Source organism: Gorilla gorilla, chromosome 6, assembly GCF_029281585.2.
Source record: "Gorilla gorilla gorilla isolate KB3781 chromosome 6, NHGRI_mGorGor1-v2.1_pri, whole genome shotgun sequence".
Lineage (NCBI taxonomy): Eukaryota > Metazoa > Chordata > Mammalia > Primates > Hominidae > Gorilla > Gorilla gorilla.
The window spans coordinates 167,518,762-167,540,608 of record NC_073230.2 but is presented as its reverse complement, the minus strand read 5'-3'; the positions used below and the strand labels follow the sequence as shown (position 1 = coordinate 167,540,608).

Below are 21,847 nucleotides of genomic sequence, written 5' to 3'. Positions count from 1 at the left end.
AGGTTGTCTGGAGGCTGCATGTGAGATGGGTGCGGGGAGATGAGACTAGGCTGTGGGCGTCCATGATGATCTGGGCAGGCTTGTGTCAGAGAAGGAGTCACTGTGGATGGGACAGGCAGCCCCAGGGGTTCAGGAGTGATGCCCCAGCCTCTTAGATAGGAGATGGAGTGTCCACGTCAAAAACGTTGTATATATTTTTACTCACTTTTCACATTAATGGGCCAAAAGTTAAGGTACTTTAAGAAATTAAAAAATATTGATTGACAATCGTAGCTATCATTGGAGAGTTTCCTGTATGTTAATCATGGTGTTAAGTAATTTTAATTAACCCTCTTAGCACCCTAATACTTGGGTGCCTTATATAACAGTACTTTTAAAAATATAGATTTATTAATTCTAATTTCTCTACAGAAAGTCACAGATTTTGGTGTAGTCATTCGAAGTGAATTTTTTTAAATATAAAAATTAGTTCCTTTTTTGGTTATGCTTGAAATTTTTCTTAAGCTGTTTCCAGGGTTACAGGCACAATTGATTATTTCCTTCTGCATATGTGCTTTTTGCACAGTTTTGGAAAATATGCCCCATGGAGCACATTCTGGTTCGTCTGGAAACTGATTCTCGACCTGTGTCTCGGCGCCTGGTGAGCCTCATCTTTAATTCTTTCCTGCCTGTGAATCAGCCGGAGGAGGTCTGGTGCGAGCGCTGTGTCACCCTGGTGCAGATGAACCACGCTGCTGCCAGGAGGTTCTATCAGTACGCCCACGAACACACCGCCTGCACCAACATAGGTAGGGAGTGCTGTTATTTCTCAGTTCTTGTTATGTTTTCCCCCAAAAGCATAATACAGATTACAGAGTTCAGTATTTGTCAATTTAATAAGCTTCATACTTTAATGCATTTCTGAATGATTTCCCTTAAAATAGTACTTTTGACTAATTGGGATTATAATTTCACTATCAGATAGTTAATTTTGTAGAAGAAACACATCCATTAATTCTTGTTTATCCTAAACATTTCAGCAAAGCTGATTCATGTTATTCGTCATTGCTTAAATGCCTGTATCCAGAGGGCAGTAAGAGAGCCTCCAGAAGACGAGGAGGAAGAGGACGGAAGGGAGAAGGAGAATGTGACTGTGAGTAGAACAGGGCCAGGCCGGGCAGACAGTGCCTCAGAGGCATCACTCCCATGGGCCATTATGTTAGGAATATTCCTATGTTTTCTTTGTTCCTTCAGTATTGTTAATTAAACAAGTTATTTCAGAAGGTCATAAATAATATTTTTGAAAGAATTGCTATATATCCTTTGTAGTTCATTTTGGAGCTCAGGTAGGACTTAATACAGAAGAAAAATTCTTACCAGTCACATCTTGTCCCAGATTTTCTTTACCTTAAATGTCTCTGTGTGTTTCAGTTCAACCCTGGGTGTAGCATGGCTGGATTGGATTCTGGGTACTCCCATATTTTTGAAAGTATAATTTATTAAAGGGACAATTTCTTCAGAATCCAAAGTAACCAATTATATTAGAAGAAAGTAACGTTTAAGACTTAGACAAACTTGTTACTTATAAGCATTATCTTAAGCTTCTAAACTCCTGTGGTTGTGGACATCTAAAGTAAGATTTTGGGGTCATTTTGCAATGGCCACTACATTAAGAAACTAGACTTTAAAAGGAAATCACAAAACACAGTTTGCCCTGTGCTGAGGCACAGTGCTGGTGTGCTCCCCTAACAGCTCGTCCTGAGCCAAGTGCTTCTGGGTCTGACCCCACTGTGTCCTTCCTAGCAGGGGCAGCAGATGGCTCACCCAGGCCCTGCTCATGCCCCATGGTGCTTTCTCCATCTCCCGCCACACCGTGATGGGCCACCAGCCCAGCCCCTCAGTCAGTTATGCTGGGTTGAAATTGTTCAGAAGGCACTTACCAAAAACATACAGGAAATAGATGTGGAATAGAGAGAAGAGTTCAGTGAGAGTGAGAGCCACTTCCGTCTTCACAGCCGTTGGGCAGGCCACCTCCCTGGGCTCACTACACCCTCACTGCCAGTGTTCAGAGCTTCAGAGATGGTTCTGCTCTTGGTCGGTGGAGTTTGAGTTTCTTCTCTCAGGGCTTCTCCCTCAGTATACGTTAGAGTTGCGTGACAGGCCTCGACAGCAGGAATTGTTGGTGAGTCTGGCTGTGTGTCTGTGCTGGTGAGTGGGCATGTCCGCTTACTGGCATGCAGCCACAATGCACTTACGTGTGGCTTGCAGCGTTGACAGGGTGGGACTGCTGGCTCTGGATAGAAGAGGAATTTGTTAGAGTGTGTTTGTAGTTTACAGTGAACATTCAGGTGAGTACTGTGCACTATCAGCATATGTTCAGGAAAGTGTAAGTAGGTCTATTTATTTTAAAACAAACTAAAGAAGCCCATGATCATAGTCATTATTCCAGCCTCTCAGGCTGTGTTCTGCCTGCCTGTAGGGTGGAGTTGGCCAACCAGAGACTGTGTCCTTTCTGTGACCTGATAGGCTGGGTTTTGGCGGCTGAGTTTCAGTAGCAGTCCCCTTGGAGGAAAGCAGGCTTCACCATTCCCCTCCCCCTGCATCGAGATTTGTGGTGAAAAGTGATGTCTTTTAATAAAGCAGAAGATACAGTGAAAGAAAAGGCATGTTTTTTAATAGGGTGGTATGTTCCCAGATGGAGACAATAGTTGGTACGTTTTCCTTTTTAGAGGAGTTTTCTTCATGTAAACTGTTTCTTTAAAGGACGTAGAGTCAGTTTGGAATTTATATCGTGGTGGGCATTTAAAAATAAATTTACCTCCCTAGAAGATTCCAAAGTGGAGAGTAGAAGACGTGAAAGTAAGACCGATGTTCTCTACATTTTTGCTTTAGAGCTCTAATTCTGAGATGCTGTTACCTTTTAGTAGTTGCTATGATTAGATTCTTTCACAATAAAATTATTTTTATCTTAGGTTCTGGACAAAACACTGTCAGTAAACGATGTTGCATGCATGGCAGGTTTACTAGAAATCATTGTGATTCTCTGGAAAAGTATTGACAGAAGTATGGAAAATAATAAAGAGGCCAAACTTTACACGATTAACAAGTTTGCCTCTGTGCTTCCAGAGTATCTGAAAGTATTTAAGGTAAGTCTTGAACTATACTTGTAAGCAAGGTATATTAAGGTTACGTCTGTTTAGAATTTAACAAAAGTTCTCAAACATGTTTACCTCCCTGGGTCTGTTTTCTCATCTGTAAAATGAGAGGGTTGGATTAGTGTTTACCTTGCAGTATAGTTTCTTTCTGTTGCCCCTCTTGAGGGTGGAGATCTTGTGTCTCTGTCTGCTTCCATATCCTCAGCACCCGGAGAAATGTCTTGGGTAAGCACATGATTCTTCTGCCTCCGATGGTCAGCGACATTATTTCAGAATCTAATTTGATTTGCAGGGGTTTAAGAAAGAATTTCGTGAACATGGAGGTACAGTAGTACTCAAGTTCTGTGGGCAGTTAGGTACCCGAAGGCACCCAGTAAGCAAATATGTCCCTGAAGTATTTGAGTTGTGTGTGTTGTTGGGGCAAACAGTTGTGTGTGTGATTTCTTTTTTAAAAAAATTTATTTTGAATTGACAAAAATTGTATATACTTTATTGTGTTCAACATGATGTTTTGAAATATGTACACATTGTGGAATGGCCAAATCGAGCCTCACATACTTACCATTTGGCCAGTGTCACCTCACATACTTACCATTTCTGTGGCGAGAATGCTTAAAATCTGCTCGCGGTGATTTTCAAGAATATATTGTGTTGTTATTAACTGGAGTCACCATGTTATAGGATAGATCTTTTGAACTTACTCCTCTGATCTAACTGCAATTTTGAATCCTTTAGCTAACCCTTCCCACCCCCTCCACTCTTCTCTGTGCGTGATTTCTATTTGCATGCAGGACCTTCTCATTCCTTGACTTCTTACTTCTGAAGGAAGTTTATATTTCAAAACTAAATTTAAAAATAGGCTAACAGCATGTAAAAATGCAAATATATTCTTAACTCTGAAGAAAGTGTGGTTTAAATATAGAAAGATCATAGGTCTTATGAACCACATTTCTCTTCCTAAATGTTACTCTTGCCTCTTTTTCTACCTACTTATGTGACTTTGGACCATGTAGCTTTTCTAACCCTCTCAAGGCTCTGAGCTTCATTCTGCCTCTGACGTGAAAGCAGATTGTATTAGTTGCCAAAATTGTATTAGTCTGTTTTCATGCTACTGATAAAGACATACCTGAGACTGGGTAATTTATGAAGAAAAAGAGGTTTAATGGACTCACAGTTCCACATGGCTGGGGAGGCCTCACAGTCATGACGGAAGGCAAAAGGCACGTCTTACATGGTGGCAGGCAGAGAGAAAATGAGAGCCAAGCACAAAGGGAAACCGCTTAGAGAGCCATCAGATCTCGTGAGACTTACTAACATAAGAACAGTATGGGAACAGGTGGGAACCCCTAGGATTCAGTTATCTACCACCGTGTCCCTCCCGTAACACGTGGGAATTATGGGAGCTACAATTCAGGAGGACATTTGGGTGGGGACACAGCCAAACCATAATTTACCAGTAAATGGTAAAGCTCATTAGCTGGGCATGGTGGTTCACACCTGTAATCCCAGCACTTTTCGAGGCCAAAGCAGGAGGATTGCTTCAGGCTGGGAGTTTGAGACTAGCCTGGGCAACATAGTGAGACCTCATCTCTACAAAATTTAAAAAATTAGCTGGGCTTAATGGCCTGTGCCTTTTGGTCCCAGCTATGCAGGAGGCTGAGGCAGGATTGCTTGAGCCCAGAGTTTGAGACTACAGTGAACTGTGATCATACTACTGCACTCACTCCAGCCCTGGCAACAGAGACCCTGCCTCTTTTTTTAAAAAAAAAAAAAAAAAGAAAGCTGAAATAATGACCTGGGACTGAGAAACCAGCATTATTTCAGAATATGAACAAAAGCCCATATAGGACACCAGGTAGGTTGGCAGACAGGGCAGTTGTGGCCTTGGGGTATTTGAAACCCTTAGAGGGTCTTGGGATTCAGTTAATTCTGAGTATGTATATAAGAAGTCTCTCCACCACTAAGGAAAATTGCTTCCTTCTCTAAGTAAAGAGATGATGGGTGAGCCACACAGATGGAATTGGCCATCATTATCAGTATACTTGTAACATTAACGAGATATTTTCTTTTTTTTTTTTTTTTTCTCGCTCTGTCGCCCAGGCTGGAGTGCAGTGGAGTGATCTTGGCTCGCTGCAAGCCCCGCCTCCCGGGTTCACGCCATTTTCCTGCCTCAGCCTCCCGAGTAGCTGGGACTACAGGCACTCACCACCATTCGTGGCTAATATTTTTGTATTTTTAGTAGAGACGTGGTTTCACCGTGTTAGCCAGGGTGGTCTCGATCTCCTGACCTCATGATCTGCCTGCCTCGGCCTCCCAAAGTGCTGGGATTACAGGCGTGAGCCACCATGCCCAGCCATTAACAAGATATTTTCTTCCCATATTGTTAGTTGGGGGTAAGGATGGGTCACTGTGAATGCAAATTAATTCCTAATCAAATTTTGATTTTGGTTTGTTTCTGTTTCATATGTATTTTCAGGAAAATTATTATTATTATTATTATTTTTTTAGGATTCACCATGTCCTCATTCTCCCAGCCAAGAATATCTCTTATTGAGTGTTCTTGAGGAAGGGTGGATGTACCCCCTTTTACTTATTGTTTTAGTAATAATAATTTGTCTGCAATTTACTAAGCACTGAGGACACTCTAAATACTGTACTGGGATTCTATGTGGTGTAGTTCACTTTGGTTCTTCCAACAGTCCTGTGTTCGTTTTGCAAAGGGAGAAACTGACTCTGAGAGCTTAACTCCTCTCCTCTGTGCTATGTCGGCTGTTGGGCTACAGAATCTGATTGGGTCTAGATTTGGTTCAGTAGCCTCAAAGCTTACTTTTTTTTTTTCTTCTTTTTTTTTTTTTGAGATGGAGTCTTGCTCTTGTTGCCCAGGCTGGAGTGCAGTGGCACAATCTCGGCTCACTGCAGCCTCTGCCTCCTGGGTTCAGGCGATTCTTCTGCCCCAGCCTTCCGAGTAGCTGGTATTAGCAGGCGTGAGCCACCATGCCTGGCTAATTTTGAATTTTCAGTAGGGACAGGGTTTCACCATGTTGATCAGGCTGCTGTCGAACTCCTAACCTCAGGTGATCCAGCTGCCTCAGCCTCCCAAAGTGCTGGGATTACAGGGGTGAGCCATTGTGTCTGGCCCTTTTTTTTTTTTTTTTTTTAAATAGATATAATGCCCTGTTGCCCAGGCTGTAGTGAATGCTTACTGTAGCCTCTAACTGTTGACCTCACTCAGTCCTCTCACCTCAGGCTCACAAAGCGTTGGGATTAGAGGCATGAGCCACTATGCCCCGCTGCATTTTCCCTTGAACTATACTGTCTTCCTAAAGATATTCTGATTTTGTTTTATAACATTTTCTCTGAATAATTTCCTTCTTTTGAGATTTATGTTCAGGATACCAAGTGTATAGAGTTAATTTTTTTTCATTTCATCAGTGTTGTTTTTTAAAGTAGATTCAATTCATGACAGCATATGATTTTGTTTATCCTGCTTACTGGCATATTCCCAGGGTCTAGATTGGTACTGGGTACATAGCAAGTGCTTAATAAATACTTGCAAAGTAGTAAAATGTTATATAAAACTTCCATAACACTCACCAAGTAATTTTCTCTGCCCCTCAAACATGAGGCTGGTTTAAGTTTTCCCTTTGAATGTGGAAAGGACTGCCATGGTTCTTCTTGAGCAGCTTTGGTAGTAAGTTATCAGGAATTTACATAGAGAGACTTTCAGAATTTATAGTGCTTACATATGCTTTGTTTTGTTTTTCTTTTTTCGCTTTTAGGATGATCGCTGCAAGATCCCTTTATTCATGCTAATGTCCTTTATGCCGGCCTCTGCTGTCCCTCCATTCAGGTATTTGCTCTGTTTTCTGGTATGGTAGAAAAGTAGGAATCCTGTCCATTGTTGTGCTGAATTATTAATTCATGTCAGCAGACCGTAACATTTAGCTTTCAGCTCACTGTGGCCTCTTCCTTCTGCCCTTCCCTCTCCCTGTGGTAGGGAAAATATCAGGATGTGATTTTCAATGGGCCCTAAGTTGGTATGTGATAAAAGAAGAGACTGCATGGAACTGAAACTGTTACTCCACTTTAAGTCTGGGGTTACTCTTAGCACCTGGTGTGGGAGGTTCTGGAGCACAAGGTCACCATTGGTCACATGTGGCTCTGAGCACCTGGGCTTTGGCTGTCTGAGCTGAGATGTGCTGTGAGTACAAAATACATATGGAGTCAGCCTTGAGGCAAAAAGAAGAGTGTGAAATATTGATTACATGTTAAAATGATTTTGGATAGATTGGATTAAATAAGATTATGTTATTGAAATTAGTTTTACCTGTTTCTCTTTGTGTTTTCAAATGTGGGTACTAGAAAATTTTTAATTACATTTGTGGCTTTTGTGTCTCATAATATTTTTCATTAGAGCTCTACAATGTTGGTGATTATCTCAGTGAAAATTATTTTTATTCACATTTATGGAAGAAAAAGGAATATTTTGATGCTAAACAAAAATTGTTCTTCAAAAGTAGAAACTCTTGCTCTAGAATCTGACAGATGGCACAGAAACAGAAGGATGAGGGCTTTGTGTGGCTGCTGTGCCCTGCTTCTTCAGCGTCCAGAGCTGGTCTCAAGTCTTGTGGTGGGATGCAGCTGAGCAGCAATTGTGGGAAACTGTATTTATTCCTGCATTGGAGAGCATGGAAGTGCTAATATAATAACAAGGGCTTATGCACCGTCAGATTTTAGCTTCTTGGTTTTCCTCACCTTTTGACAAAGTCGGGGAGTCTCTGTTGAAATACTCGGTCCGATTTTCCGTCTGACATTTTCAGCTGTGGTGTGATTTCCACGCTGAGAAGCCGGGAGGAGGGCGCTGTGGACAAGAGCTACTGCACTTTGTTGGATTGCCTCTGCTCCTGGGGGCAGGTGGGGCACATTCTGGAGCTTGTTGACAACTGGCTGCCCACAGAGCATGCCCAGGCCAAGGTAGGTTGACATCATGTTTCCTTAAAATTAGGTGAGTGAGGATAACTGTATTAGAAATTATATGCTTTTGTAGGGACGTGTGTTTTCATTATCAGTTTCTCTCTCTCTTCTTTCAGAGCAACACAGCTTCTAAAGGTAGGGTGCAGATCCATGACACACGCCCAGTCAAACCTGAATTGGCATTGGTCTACATTGAGTATCTGCTGACTCATCCAAAGAACCGCGAGTGCTTGCTCTCTGCTCCTCGGAAGAAACTTAACCATCTTTTGAAAGCCCTTGAAACGTCAAAGGTAACTCTGTGCCCTGAGAGTTGAGTGGTTTCCTATGATTGTGGGGGTGACACATCAAGGTGTGAAGCTTTCATATTTACAGTGCTATACAAGTGTTCTGGCTGGAACAGAATTGAGAGTGATCATGTCACCTCATTCAGTTGGTACAAGGCATGGAGCCTGGCCAGGGCAGGGTTGGGAGTCAAGTCCCAGTTGACACGTGTTCAGAAATCTCACATTTGTGTTGCACCTGCTAGGGCGCTAGGACTCAGGAGGATGGCCCCAGTTTCTCAGAACACACCCTCTGCAGGAGATGTGTCACATACCCTTTCATGTGGACACTCACTCCCTGCAGTCCTTGGCAGTTTTTTCTGGGAATGTTTGGAGAGCATTTCCTGGGAACCCATCATGCTCCCAGCTGTCCCACGGAGGCCGTCATCTCTTCCTCTCCTCCAGGAGCCAGCCCTCTGAACACCCTGTTACGCTGCCCTCAAGTGTGACTGTACCAGAAGCAAAGCCCCAGCAGAGTGGAGCCAGGCAGATGTGGAGGACGGGGCCTGGTCATGAGGCAGGGAGGGGACGGGTGGTGCTGCGTGTAGGGCAAGGGCTGTGGATGGTGAGCTGAGGCTGCTCACCTGGCTGTACATTTTCCCACGCCACCCAGCACCTCATGTCCGGGTGCAGAGTCAGCAGACACTGGGCTTCACCAGAGCGGGGGTCTTTCCAGCTCGCCTGAGGATCAGGTGCTTCCCATTGTTCTTGCTGTACGGGGTGTGGTGGTGCCTTGTCAGTCAGCATGTGGCCCTTGGGTTTTTTCTATTACAGGCAGATCTGGAGTCACTTCTGCAGACACCAGGTGGGAAGCCTCGTGGCTTCAGTGAAGCGGCTGCCCTGCGAGCCTTTGGTCTCCACTGTCGCCTGAGCATCCATCTTCAGCACAAGGTGCGCCTGCTCCTGGCCCTCTATTAGGATGATACACAGTGCTCTTTTTGTTACTGATTTATCTTCTTGTTTTTGGACAGTTCTGCTCAGAAGGAAAGGTGTATTTGTCCATGTTGGAAGACACTGGCTTTTGGTTAGAAAGCAAAATTTTATCTTTTATTCAAGATCAAGAAGAAGACTACCTGAAGCTTCATAGGGTCATTTATCAGCAAATTATCCAGGTTAGAAGTCTTAAGACACAGAAACCTTTCTCTTTACCAAGTTTGTTATGTTTCAGGATTTCATTTTCTACTTTAGAGTGGTAATTTTAGACATCAGTGTTATTCTTAAAAACTTACAGTGACATTTATCTAACTTTCTAGTTTATCTTTTTGCAAAGCATAAACTGCATACTTTCAGTGTAATTTTATACATTACATATAAGAGGTGTTCGATTATGTTTGTGGAATTACATAAAATATGTCTCTAGATTTCTTACAAAAACAAGAATTAATGTATCTTTATGAAAATTCCTTTATAAAACATCTTTATAAAAATCTGCTTTATAAGATAACTAGCACATGGACAGGAGAAGCTTTGTGAGGCTGGATTTACTCCCTTTTTTAAAATGGCCTTTGTTGCTAAGCTGTGTCTGTCTCTTACAGACCTACCTGACTGTGTGTAAAGATGTTGTTATGGTAGGCCTTGGTGACCATCAGTTTCAGATGCAGCTCTTACAGCGGAGTCTTGGAATCATGCAAACAGGTACAGTCAGGGCTGTTTTAGAGCAATAAATACTCAGAACCAGTCCTTCCCTCCCTCCCTCCTTTACTGTGTAGCTCAGAACTCCCACTTTTAAGTGACTGATTATAATGCAACCTGGCATATCCCAAAAAAGGGATTTGTTAGGTGGTGCAGCCCGGAAATTCAGAGGTGTTTCTGTGTCAGACATGGCTACATCCAGAGTTTGTGACAGGGTCCTTGGGATTCTGCCTGTCCTTGTGGTCAGCTTCGTTGCCAGGCTGACTTTCCCTGTGGATTGGGCTAGTGGCTATTTCCTGGCATCTGTGTGGGAAACCATCACCTTTTTGCTGTGCTCTGGTCATGTGCTCCTGTGGATGGGGGCGTGAGTCAGGCATTATTGGGTGGTACCCCACCAGGACCCCCGGAAGTTGCTGTTACCACAGGGAAAGGGTTAGCACAGGGTGACCCATGGCAACAGTGAGTGAGAGGACAGCCCTCGAGTCACATCAGATGATGACGGGAAAGGGTGTGGGGCCAGGGGGAGTGCAGCTGGGGTCATTCCATATCTCCTTGGCCTTCTGATCACAGTCTGGTAAAGAAGAGTACTGCTGAGCTGGGACCCTGGTCCCTGGCCCCTGAACCCTAGCCCCTAGCCCCTAGCTCCTAGCCCCTACTCCCTAACCCCTAATGGCCAGCCTCCCCCCCAGCCGCTTCTGTGGTGTAGCTGACTGCTGTGTAAACCTGTTTTGGATGGTTTTTAAGTAGTATCCCAACATCCCAGTGCTGCATTTGATTCTCACTGAGATCTGTAAAAGCCTCAACATTTGATGTTGACATTTCTTTAAGCCTAGTTATTTGCTAGAAGAGATTGAAAATGATAACATTTAGTAAATTCAACATTAAGTTTTGAAAATTAGATTAAGTTGGTAGTCCAATTTCTAGTGGATCCATCTGTAGTCTCTTTCCCATAGCCTTAAATATCTTCATGGCAGATTCCAGAGGGGTCTGTGTGTGTGGACACCCCCAGTGTATCTGTCTTCATGACGTTGCAACTGAAGTAGATGCTAGGAGAACACTGGAGCCAGGATACTGGGCAGTGTCTTAGTTAATCTTTAATTATAAGCAAAATCATCCATCATTTGTTTAACAGATCTAAAGTTTAAGAGTAAATATTAAACAGACCAATATTATTTGCTTCAGCTTTTTTGTTTATTATTGTTATTTTTTTATTTTTTATTTTTATTTTTTGAGACCAAGTCTTTCTCTGTTGCCCAGGCTGGAGTGGAGTGCAGTGGCACGACCTTGGCTCACTGCAACTTCCACCTCTAGGTTCAAGCAATTCTCACGCCTCAGCCTCCCGAGTAGCTGGGATTACAGGTGCCCACCACCGTGCCTGGCTAATTTTTGTATTTTTAGTAGAGGTGAGGTTTCACTGTCTTGGCCAGGCTGGTCTCAAACTCAAGTGATCCACCCACCTTGGCCTTTCAAGATGCTGGGATTACAGGCGTGAGCCACCATACCCAGCCTGTTTAATTCTTTATAATTCACTTCTGTTGTGAAAACAGCATTTTATACTTAAGCTTAATGATTGCAACAGTCAAAATTATTTATTTTTTAAACTTCACTTATCATTTAGGAATTATTTTCCCGTAAGGACCAAATCTACTTTTATTATTTAAAAAATTTACTTTTTGGAGGAGCTAATTATAACTAGAATTCTAGATCTCCAGTGTAGCCAGTTTCATTGTATAGGTATATCTGTTCTCTAAAAATAAAACAGAACCAACAACACTGTTCTCTAATTCAGGTGTTGGAGCCACACTGCTGAACTTCTGTATGTTCACATGTGCAATGAACACAATTTTTAGTTTAGTGACTAATACACTATTACTGTTATTGAAGATATCAGTTTTAACTTAAATTGGACAAACGTCATACTTATTTATTTATTTTGGTTAGAATTTAGGTTAACCTGGTCAACCTGGCTTTTGGTATTGGCTCACCAAATACCAAAGTGTAATAATCTCTTTTTTGTTACCATTATATACATGTGTTAAGTGAGAAATGTGTAATGATTTCAACAAACTTGTGTGATTAGAAAACTGATATATTCCAATTTTCTTTCTAGCGAAGGGATTTTTTTATGTTTCATTACTTCTTGACATTCTGAAAGAGATAACTGGAAGTTCCTTGATTCAGAAAACAGATTCAGATGAAGAAGTTGCAATGCTGTTGGACACAGTCCAGAAAGTATTTCAGAAAATGTTGGAATGTATTGCACGGAGCTTCAGGAAGCAGCCGGAAGAAGGCCTGCGGGTACTCAGACCTCCCCAGGACGGGGTTCGCTAGATGGGCTTTTCAGGGCTGGGTACACCTACACAGATGCGTCAGCCCTGGCTGTGCTGTTCACGTTCGGGTGACGTGCAGTGTTGTGTGGGAGGTCCCTGCTGGCGAGGTGCACTTAGAGAGATGGAGTCCGTGTGGGAGTCCCCCGTGGTGGATACACTGAGAGGGAGATGGTGACCCCTGTGCATGGGCTGGAGGCAGGAAGGGCGGGAGCTCCAGCTGTTAGATTCTACCCAATGGTCTTAGAACAGGATCCCAAGAGTTCAGGTTGACCAGACGGCGGGACAGGAAGCAGAGGACTGATTGCTCTGGGTTCTGAGCGCATAATTGTTAATTTCACAGAGTTTTCCAAATAAAATATACCTTTCTTTTGAAAGATGCTAATTTTGATACTTGTAGAGTGACAGACATCTTGCCAGGTGAAATGCTAATTTCTGTCATGAGTTACCTCCCTGTCCTATGTTAACCTTCTCCAGGTTGGAAACGAGTCACAGACCTTGAAGGGGCCCGTGGCTTCCCTTTGCTGGTTGAAAGCTGATGTGAAGTGAGATTGTTGTATAAGCACTTCATATAAAAACCTGTCTGCCAGATTTGCTTCATCCTAAAAACAATGTCATGTCAGTTCTCGTACCACGTGATGTTGTTATCAGAGAGAGCCATTACTTTCTCTAGGTAGTAGCTTAAAAATATCAATAAGCTATTATTTTTTAATGAAGACTTTAAAAAATGCTTAAATGGGAGGCTATTTATGAAATATTGAAGACTCAGTGTCCTTTGCTGATAGAGGTCATTGAAGGTTGTTGGCCATACTTTTTCTAGTCTAGTTCAATTTGAATTAATTTGAAGTGTTCCTGTTTTTGATGAATTTGTTTCAAGTGTCTGTGATCTTTTATGTAATTTGTGCCAAAACCTTTAGGTTTCCCATCAAACCTGTGTAGCTTTAGTCAGAATACATTGCCTCATAGCTGATGCCTTATTTTAATGTCATTGATGTTTTGCCTCTCTCCCTCCTTATTCCTGAGGGTTTTTCTTGGCTTTGGGGAAAGAATATCATCAGGGCAGTTCCCAGTGGGCTTTGGTCCCGTCTATCATCTTCTGGCCGTGGTGCATAGGAGGTTTGAGTCAGCCTGGGAGTGGAATGTAGTGGGCACTGGTAGCAGGCAAACAAGATCAGTGACTCCTTGAGTCCTGGGGGAGGATAGTAAGAATGCTTATTTTAAAGTGTTTTTTTGTTTTTTTCAAAACCATGGTTTTTAGTCATTAAAAGTGATGTATGTGTTTTCTTGTAGCTGCTTTATTCTGTTCAGAGGCCTCTTCATGAGTTCATTACTGCTGTTCAGTCTTGGCACACAGACACCCCTGTGCACCGGGGTGTACTTTCTACTCTGATCGCTGGGCCTGTGGTTGAGATAAGTCACCAGCTACGGAAGGTGAAGTGCTTTAATCCTGAAACTGCTGCGCCTCTTATTGATGACACAAGATGGTGTTTCTACTAGCAGTACATTCTCTACATTTCTCAAAGTATTTTTTAAGAATTTTCAAACTTGAGTGAGTGGTGCACTTTCCTAGCAGCTACACCTCAGAGTCTGATAGCTAGTTAGTATTTTAGACTCATGTGACTATTGTGAAACATATACCAAGGATATTATCACTCTTGATTAAAACAGAAATATAGTCCTTACATTTGAACATGCTTTTATGCTACATTCAGGAGATTTAAATGAGTTGATAAGTTTCTTAAGGTTATTTTCCCTTCTAAAAGGATAGAAGTAGTTGTAATCAGTGGTGAGCAGAATACAAGACTACTCTAGGACTGCTTTTGTGGAATAGTTCACATATCTTTGCATGTTATATTATTAGCCTCCCCCACCTTTTTTTCATTTCTAAGCTAGGATATTCAACCTTCTAATGTCAGTTTAGACTGGGCGCAGTGGCTCATGCCTGTAATCCCAGCACTTTGGGAGGTGGAGGCAGGTGGATCATGAGGTCAGGAGTTTGAGACCAGCCTGGCCAACATGATGAAACTCTGTCTCTACTAAAGATACAAAAAATTAGCTGGGCATGGTGGCTCGCACCTGTAATCCCAGCTGCTCGGGAGGCTGAGGCAGTCTTGAACCCGGGAGGCGGAGGTTGCAGTGAGCTGAGATCACGCCATTGGACTCCAGCCTGGGCAACAGGGCGAGACTCCGTCTCAAAGAAAAAAAAATGTAGCTAATATCAGTTTAAACAGACAATTTATTCATTATTACTGACTATCTTATTTTCCTACCGGTAGCTGTAGATGAATTGAAGATGATTATTAATACAGAAGTTATTAGTCTATTTGGTTAAAGGATGTTATAATCAGGATGATAATTCAAGCCAAAACAAAAAGTGGTGTTTTCCCACATGGAATATTCAGGGTGTTGTTTTCCTCTTTACCTCTTAAGAAAATAGTAAAAAATCATGTTTTCATATAAAGAAAAAACCTTCTCTGTATGAAAAGATAAAATCTGACAGGGAAGGTCATTGAATTATATGCATTTTTAATATTTACGTGAATCATAAATTTTATAATATAAAATCATGACTAATAAAAAGATGTTAATTAAATTCTAAAACATCAAATAGAATTTAAGGCCTTCCTTAAAGCTTGAAGGGAGATCATTTTGGTTTGGAAAGTAATTACTAGATTACACAATAGAATAAAAACTAGGATTTGTTTATTCCGGTGAGCTATGTAGCTAAAAATGATAAAAAAAAATGTTTGACCTGTGAGTCACATCTGGCTCACCATCTGTTTTTTATCAATAAAGTCTTATTGGAACATAGCTGTGCCCATTTGCCGTGCTTTTTCTGGCTACTTTTGTGCAGAGTTGAGTAATTATGACAGAGACCATTGCAACTCTGCCCACAAAGGTGAAAATATTTACTATATTATTTAAATATTTACTATTTTGTTACTTTACAGATAAAGTTTGCTGACAGCTGTTGTATTTCCTTACTGATTTTGTCTACTTATTTTATATGTGATTGTGGGTTTGTCTCTTTTTTCATTTGTTCTGTCAATTTTCTTTTCATGTATTTTCTTGTATTTGGGAGCTTTTTCTTTTTGATGAATTGACGCCTATTATTGTGGAATATCTCTGGCTCTGACTCCTCATGAAGTCTACTTTGATATTTTCACAGCCAAATCAGCTTTCTTGTGCTTTGTGTTTGCATAGCATATCTTTTAAAACCCCACCCCCACATGGGTGGGGTTTAAAACATCTAGTCCAACAGCCTCTGACTTTTATTTGGCGTGGTTATAGTCCATTCTTTTTTTTTTTTTTAGTCCATTTGACTTTAATGAATTTATTGATAGGTTTGGGTTTAAGTTAATGTTAAGTTTCTTTTCTATCAGTCTGTCTGTTCTGTTAGTCTTTCTGTTTTTTTTTCTTTCCTGTCACTTTTATGATGAATTAAGTGTTTTTACTACGCCATTTTATCTCTGTTGACTTTATATTATCTTTTGTGTAATTTTTTTTTTTAGTGATTTCTCTAGAGATCTCAGCACGCATGTTTAACTTATCTCAGTACCTTCAGAAATTATGCTTGTCCATTGCATGGTAGGAATCTGCAGTTGTGTTCTCCTATCCCTTATGCTGTTGTTATTATTTTTATTTTAATCTGTCAATAGTCTTTTGTCTCACTGTTTAAGAAATGCATTTACAACAATCACTTTAAGATGTAAAGTATTTTAATGAGAAACAGTGCTATTTGATGTATAGTGATGATTGACTTAAATATTCAAATTTGTATTATAATCCTGGCAGAGGAAGTGTGGGAAGACTTATTGGAAGTGCTGTCTAGGCCAGGCACGGTAGCTCACACCATAATCCCAACACTTTGGGAGGCCTAGGCAGGAGAATTGCTTGAGGCCAGGAGTTCGAGGCCAACCTAGGCAACATGGTGAGACCCTGCCTCTATTAAAAAATATTTAAAAATTAGCTGGGCATGGTGGTACACGCCTGTAGTTTTGGCTGCTCGGGAGACTGAGGCAGGAGTTCAAGGCTGCAGTGAGCTATGATTTGTGATTGTGCCACTGCACTCCAGCCTAGGCAACAGAGTGAGACTATGTCTCTTAAAAAAAAAAAGCAGTGTTGTTTAGTCATGCCTAAATGAAATCTCCTAAGATAGCCAAGAATCGGGCCTAACACAGTGGTGGAGAGATACAGGGGTAGGATAGGCATATTCATGTCTCAGCTATTACAGGTGGAAAACCAAGGCATAAGTTTCCACCTGGAGCAGGAATCCTGCACGTGGACTTTCTGAGGAGCATGTGGAATTCATGGTGAAAGGCTCATCGAAGCTCACAAGGCTGATAATTAAGAGCACAGGTCCAGGCAGGTGCCCTCGTGGCTCTAAACTCGCAGTACTTCACTGTGGGCTTCTGCCCTGCAGGGGACACTGTGATGTGTAGGAACATTTTTGTTTGGCACAACTGGGTGAGGGGGTGGGCAACGTGCCCCAGGCATTGAGTGGGTGGAGGCCAGGGATGCTGTTCAGCCTCCAACAGCACCTAGCACAGCCTCCCAATCCCCCAAAGAACGAGCTGGTCAGGTCAGTAGTGCTGAGATTGAGAAACGCCGATTTAGACAGGAGTACAATGTTAAATTTATTTAGCATAAAAGCACATTATTTACAGTAGATGATAACAAGATAAAGACTTTTTGATGAAAGACTCATTGAGTAATATGTCTGTTTTTCTTTATTTTTGTCTCACTGAATAAACACTTTCGTTTATCTTTTTTTTTTTTTTGTCATATTGAGACAGGATCTCGCTCTGTCACCCAGGCTGGAGTGCCATGATACATGGCTCACTACAGCCTCAAATTCCTGGGCTGAAGTGATCCTCTTGCCTCAGTCTCCCAAGTAGCTGGGACTACAGGTATGCACCACCATGCCCAGCTAATTTTAAAATTTTGTTAGAGAGGCAGGGTCTTGTCATGTTGACTAGCCTGATCTTGAACTCCTGACCTCAAGCAATCCTCTTGCCTCAGCCTCCCAGAGCGCTGGGATTACAGGTGTGAACCACCATGCCCAGCACACTTATGTTTATAATAATAGATTATTCATAATTATTGTAGACATTTCAACAGTTAATAAAAATAATTCTTTTGAATTTCTAGAAAGTTTTTCTTAGGTGTTGAAGAAAACCCAAAGCAATGTAATTTACAAGTGAGTAGCCTAGTCTCTGTTTACAACTTGCTGATTTGGAACTTTTTTAGGTTTCTGACGTGGAAGAGCTTACCCCTCCAGAGCATCTTTCTGATCTTCCACCATTTTCAAGGTGTTTAATAGGAATAATAATAAAGTCTTCGAATGTGGTCAGGTAATCACTTTCTCTTTACTGTCCTGAAACGCTCATCGTGGCTGTAAGCTCTCAGCAGCTTTTGTTCTATTCCTTTTACACTCAAGTTTTTCAAAGCTACATTCTTTTCTGTGAGAAAAATGTTTCATATAATTTTTTCTCCATTTTATCAGTAATTAGAAATATTTACATTAAACTTACACAGAGAAAAATTCTAACTTTCTGTAAAGAATATTCATCTAAATAGTCTCTGGTTAGTTATGCTTCTCATAACTTAAATTCAGTTAAGGGAGAATATAGAATGTTAATGTTTAGTAAAATACTTCTTACCAAGTGTGCTTTCAAAACACTTGACAAGGTTAAATACCGGTGCCATTTTCGTTGAATACGCAGCTGCTACTCATTTTCCAGTCCATATGTCGCTTGATCAGAATTACAGGGTTTGCTGTGGTGCATGCAGGGCTGACAGGTTACAGAGGGAATTGCTTTGCAGATGTCTGGTACCTGTCGAATTTTAATAGCAGATACATTCAATGAAAACTTAAAAGCACCATCTTTAGCAGCTATGAGTCATCTTTCAACAACATATTAAATCTTTTTTGTGTGCATTGAGGGTATACAGAGTAGCCTTTTTCACTCAGCACAGCATCCCTGTTCCCAGCAGCATCCTCTGGTTTTAATATCTCACTGTACAATCTGGCACACTCTCCATGAAAAGCATGGGGTGAGTTCAGTCACCTTCCCATGTCCCCTGCAAACTGGGGTTTGTGGTTGTGGTTGAACCTTGGCTGTACTTCTTCTGCTATAATGTATTAGGGTCTATATGATACAGTAATTTTGATGTTTGTTGATTTTTTTGCAGGTCATTTTTGGATGAATTAAAGGCATGTGTGGCTTCTAATGATATTGAAGGCATTGTGTGCCTCACGGCTGCTGTGCATATTATCCTGGTTATTAATGCAGGTTGGTTACATTCCCGTCCGTCATCTGGAAGGTGGCTGGTGCACCTCACAGGTGCTGTCATGGGATTCTGGGGATCAGCCCCTGCACTCGGCTACTCCTGGTCAGCTCAGGTGTCCCCCAGCCTTTCCACTCCCTGCCTTCTCATGTGCTGGACACAGTGCTGTCCACCTGGGCTTCCTCTCCTTAGCCCACCCTGCATCTGTTTTTATATCAGCTTGCTCACTCTTCAGTGGTGGAGGTCCTGTTCATTTTCACCTGTTGCCACTAGGTCCATTTAAGTGTTCCTCTCTGTGCCTCAGCATTGAATTTCTGTTGATTTGATGTGTTACGTGTATCTTAAAATCTGAATTTATTTTGGTTGATGACGGATATTTTGGTGTTAATATTTGACCTATCTACTATTTCTCGTAAGCCTTAGCCTTGCCTATTCTGAGTATCCCAACCAGTTCAAGTAGTACTGGGAAAATAATTGGAGATATGTATAAGATGCTTAGCTCAGTATAAAATGTAGTAACATCCCTGCAGGGTGACTGCCTTTACCTTTCTGTATTATTTGCTCAGTTTTACTAACGTTGAAATTATTTTCAGAGATGATACATTGTAGATAGGGAGTGCTTCTATTGAAACAAACTCTCCCTGTAAGCCTAAATGGATAGGATATCTGCAGATTGATAAGAATACTCCTTAACTAGTTTGACCCAGGTTGGGCATAAGAAAAGACTTCCCTCAGGGACTCCCCTGCATTGAGATCACCACCAGGAGGATGTTGAGGATGGATGTTGGATGCTGCCAAGTGCCTTGCCCTTAATACATCCTTAACTACCTGCGATAAACAGGGGAAGGACTAAAACAGGATTGGTTTGCTGGCATGGACATAATCCTTCCTCTCATGGCTTCATGGGGTGAGGTCCGTTTGAAGTCTTCTTCCCAGTAAACGTTTGTTTGATCTTTACAACATCCCTAAAGAAGGGAGAATTACTATTCCGCGGGTCAGTATGTAGGTTACCTCAAAGGGAAGGATAGGGAGGCCCAGCTTAGGGAAGTTGTACCACATGTGTACCAGAGTGTTTGTCTTTGTGTAGTGATGTTAAAGTCTTTTCTGTCTTTTAATATAATTTTCCCAGGTAAACATAAAAGCTCAAAAGTGAGGGAGGTTGCTGCCACTGTTCACAGAAAACTAAAGACATTCATGGAAATTACTTTGGAAGAGGATAGCATTGAAAGGTAAAGCAGAGATATTCACCAGATGTGATCATCTAAAACTGCTCATTCTTCTTTGGATCTGCATGAGGTTGTGTTTTCATTTCTGCTACTTACACCCAGGTGGTTAAGAGACTGGGGACTGTAAGGAGAGAAATGTTTCTGTTGGCAAAGACCTTTAGCTTACGTTTAATTTACTTACTAATTCTGTCTTCAAAAACAAAACAAAACAAAACTGTCATTTGCAAAATTCTACTGTAGAAAAGTGAGGGCATACAAACTTATTTTATTTGGTTTTAAAATCAGACATTATTTTTGGTGGTTGCTGCATTATTGAAAACCATGGGCGTTTCCCAAGGATAGACACCTAGCGGACAAATACCCACATGGGGGTGTGCGGTCCCTCCAGAGCCTCTGAGATGTGTGTAATTTCCCCCTTGCTGGACAGCCCATTGCTACGCACAGCCTGCAGGCTACCAGTGTATTCGTAGGGCTGCTTTGCAGCTGGGTGTTTTTGCTGCTGTGTGCTGTTTGGTATGCTCTGCATTTTACTATAGACTCGGTTTTGAATTGTGTTTGACTTTTAGATCAACCACAGAGAATTTTTTCTTGCTATTTTATGAGCTAAATAGGTGAAGCATTGTAAAGCTCAGCACTAGGAAATTCACCTTTGCCGGGGAAACAAACCACTCTCCATAGCTACTTCCTCTGGAGAAAGGTTTTCCAAATCAGAAACTCCTAATTTGTGAATAAACTTCCAAAGCGTGGCTTTTTATAGACTGTTGGCTTGTTCTATAGACACAATACACTTAATGCTCACTTCACTAGAAAATTTGGTTTGTAGGCTGGGCGCAGTAACTCACGCCTGTAATCCAGGAGTTCGAGACCAGCCTGGCCAACATGGTAAAACCCCATCTCTACTAAAAATACAAAAATTAGGCTGGGCACGGTGACTCATGCCTATAGTCCCAGCACTTTGGGAGGCCAAGGCAGGCGGATCTCAGGAGGCTAGGAGTTTGAGACCAGCCTGGCCAACATGGTAAAACCCTGTCTCTACTAAAAATACAAAAATTAGGCCTATAATCCCAGCTCTTTGGGAGGCTGAGGTGGGTGGATCACCTGAGGTTGGGAGTTCAAGACCAGCCTGACCAACATGGTGAAACCCTGTCTCTATTAAAAATTACAAAAATTAGCTGGGCGTGGTGGCAGGTGCCTGTAATTCCAGCTACTTGGGAGGCTGAAGCAGAAGAATTGCTTGAGCCTGGGAGGTGGAGGTTGCAGTGAGCTGAGATTGCGCCACTGCACTCTAGCCTGGGCAACAGAACAAGAGTGCGTCTTGAAAAAAATACATAAAAATAAAAAATAAAAATAAAATAATTAGCCAGGTGTGGTGGCACGCTTCTGTAATCCCAGCTACTCTGGAAGCTGAAGAGCTTAGTTAGCCTGGCTAGAGGTTTATCAATTTTTACTGATATTTTCAAAGAACTAGCTTTTGGTTTTGTTTATTTTTTCTGTTGATTTCTTATTTTCAAGTATATTAATTTATGCTCTAGATTTTAGTGTTTCTGTTTTTCTTACTTAGTTTTTAATTTGCTCTTCTTTTTCTGTTTTCCGAAGGTGGAAGTTTAGATGATTGATTTTAGATTTTTCTTCTTTTCTAATATGTACTTTCAGTGCTATAAATTTTCCTGTAAGCACTGCTTCATTCCGCATTAAAAAACTTTTTTTTCTATTTATCTTTTTGTCCTTTTTCTTCCCATCAGTTTTTATTTTGTTTTGTTTTTTGTTTTGAGATGGAGTCTTGCTTTGTCACCCAGGCTGGAGTGTAGTGGCACGATCACAGCTTTAACCTCCCAGGCTCCAGCGATTCTCCCATCTCAGCCTCCCAAGTAGCTAGAACTACAGAAGTGTGCCACCATGCACAGCTGATGAAAAAAATTTTTTTGCAGAGATGGGGTCTCACT

The 21,847-nt window shown here is 41.6% G+C and overlaps 1 protein-coding gene across 2 annotated transcripts in view; it reads left to right on the top strand.

Annotated features, from left to right (window-relative positions):
• Positions 1-21,847, top strand: part of NCAPG2 (non-SMC condensin II complex subunit G2) — a 69,302-nt gene that overhangs the window by 38,549 nt on the left and 8,906 nt on the right. For both annotated transcript variants that reach the window (XM_004046559.5, XM_063708884.1), the window contains 14 exons: positions 566-788; positions 1,020-1,132; positions 2,952-3,125; positions 6,914-6,984; positions 7,955-8,108; positions 8,225-8,398; positions 9,203-9,319; positions 9,400-9,540; positions 9,964-10,063; positions 12,171-12,358; positions 13,678-13,818; positions 17,638-17,741; positions 18,583-18,683; positions 19,808-19,907. In XM_004046559.5, coding sequence (XP_004046607.1) covers positions 566-788; positions 1,020-1,132; positions 2,952-3,125; positions 6,914-6,984; positions 7,955-8,108; positions 8,225-8,398; positions 9,203-9,319; positions 9,400-9,540; positions 9,964-10,063; positions 12,171-12,358; positions 13,678-13,818; positions 17,638-17,741; positions 18,583-18,683; positions 19,808-19,907 — 1,901 coding nt within the window. The remainder of the gene's footprint in view (positions 1-565; positions 789-1,019; positions 1,133-2,951; positions 3,126-6,913; positions 6,985-7,954; positions 8,109-8,224; positions 8,399-9,202; positions 9,320-9,399; positions 9,541-9,963; positions 10,064-12,170; positions 12,359-13,677; positions 13,819-17,637; positions 17,742-18,582; positions 18,684-19,807; positions 19,908-21,847) is intronic.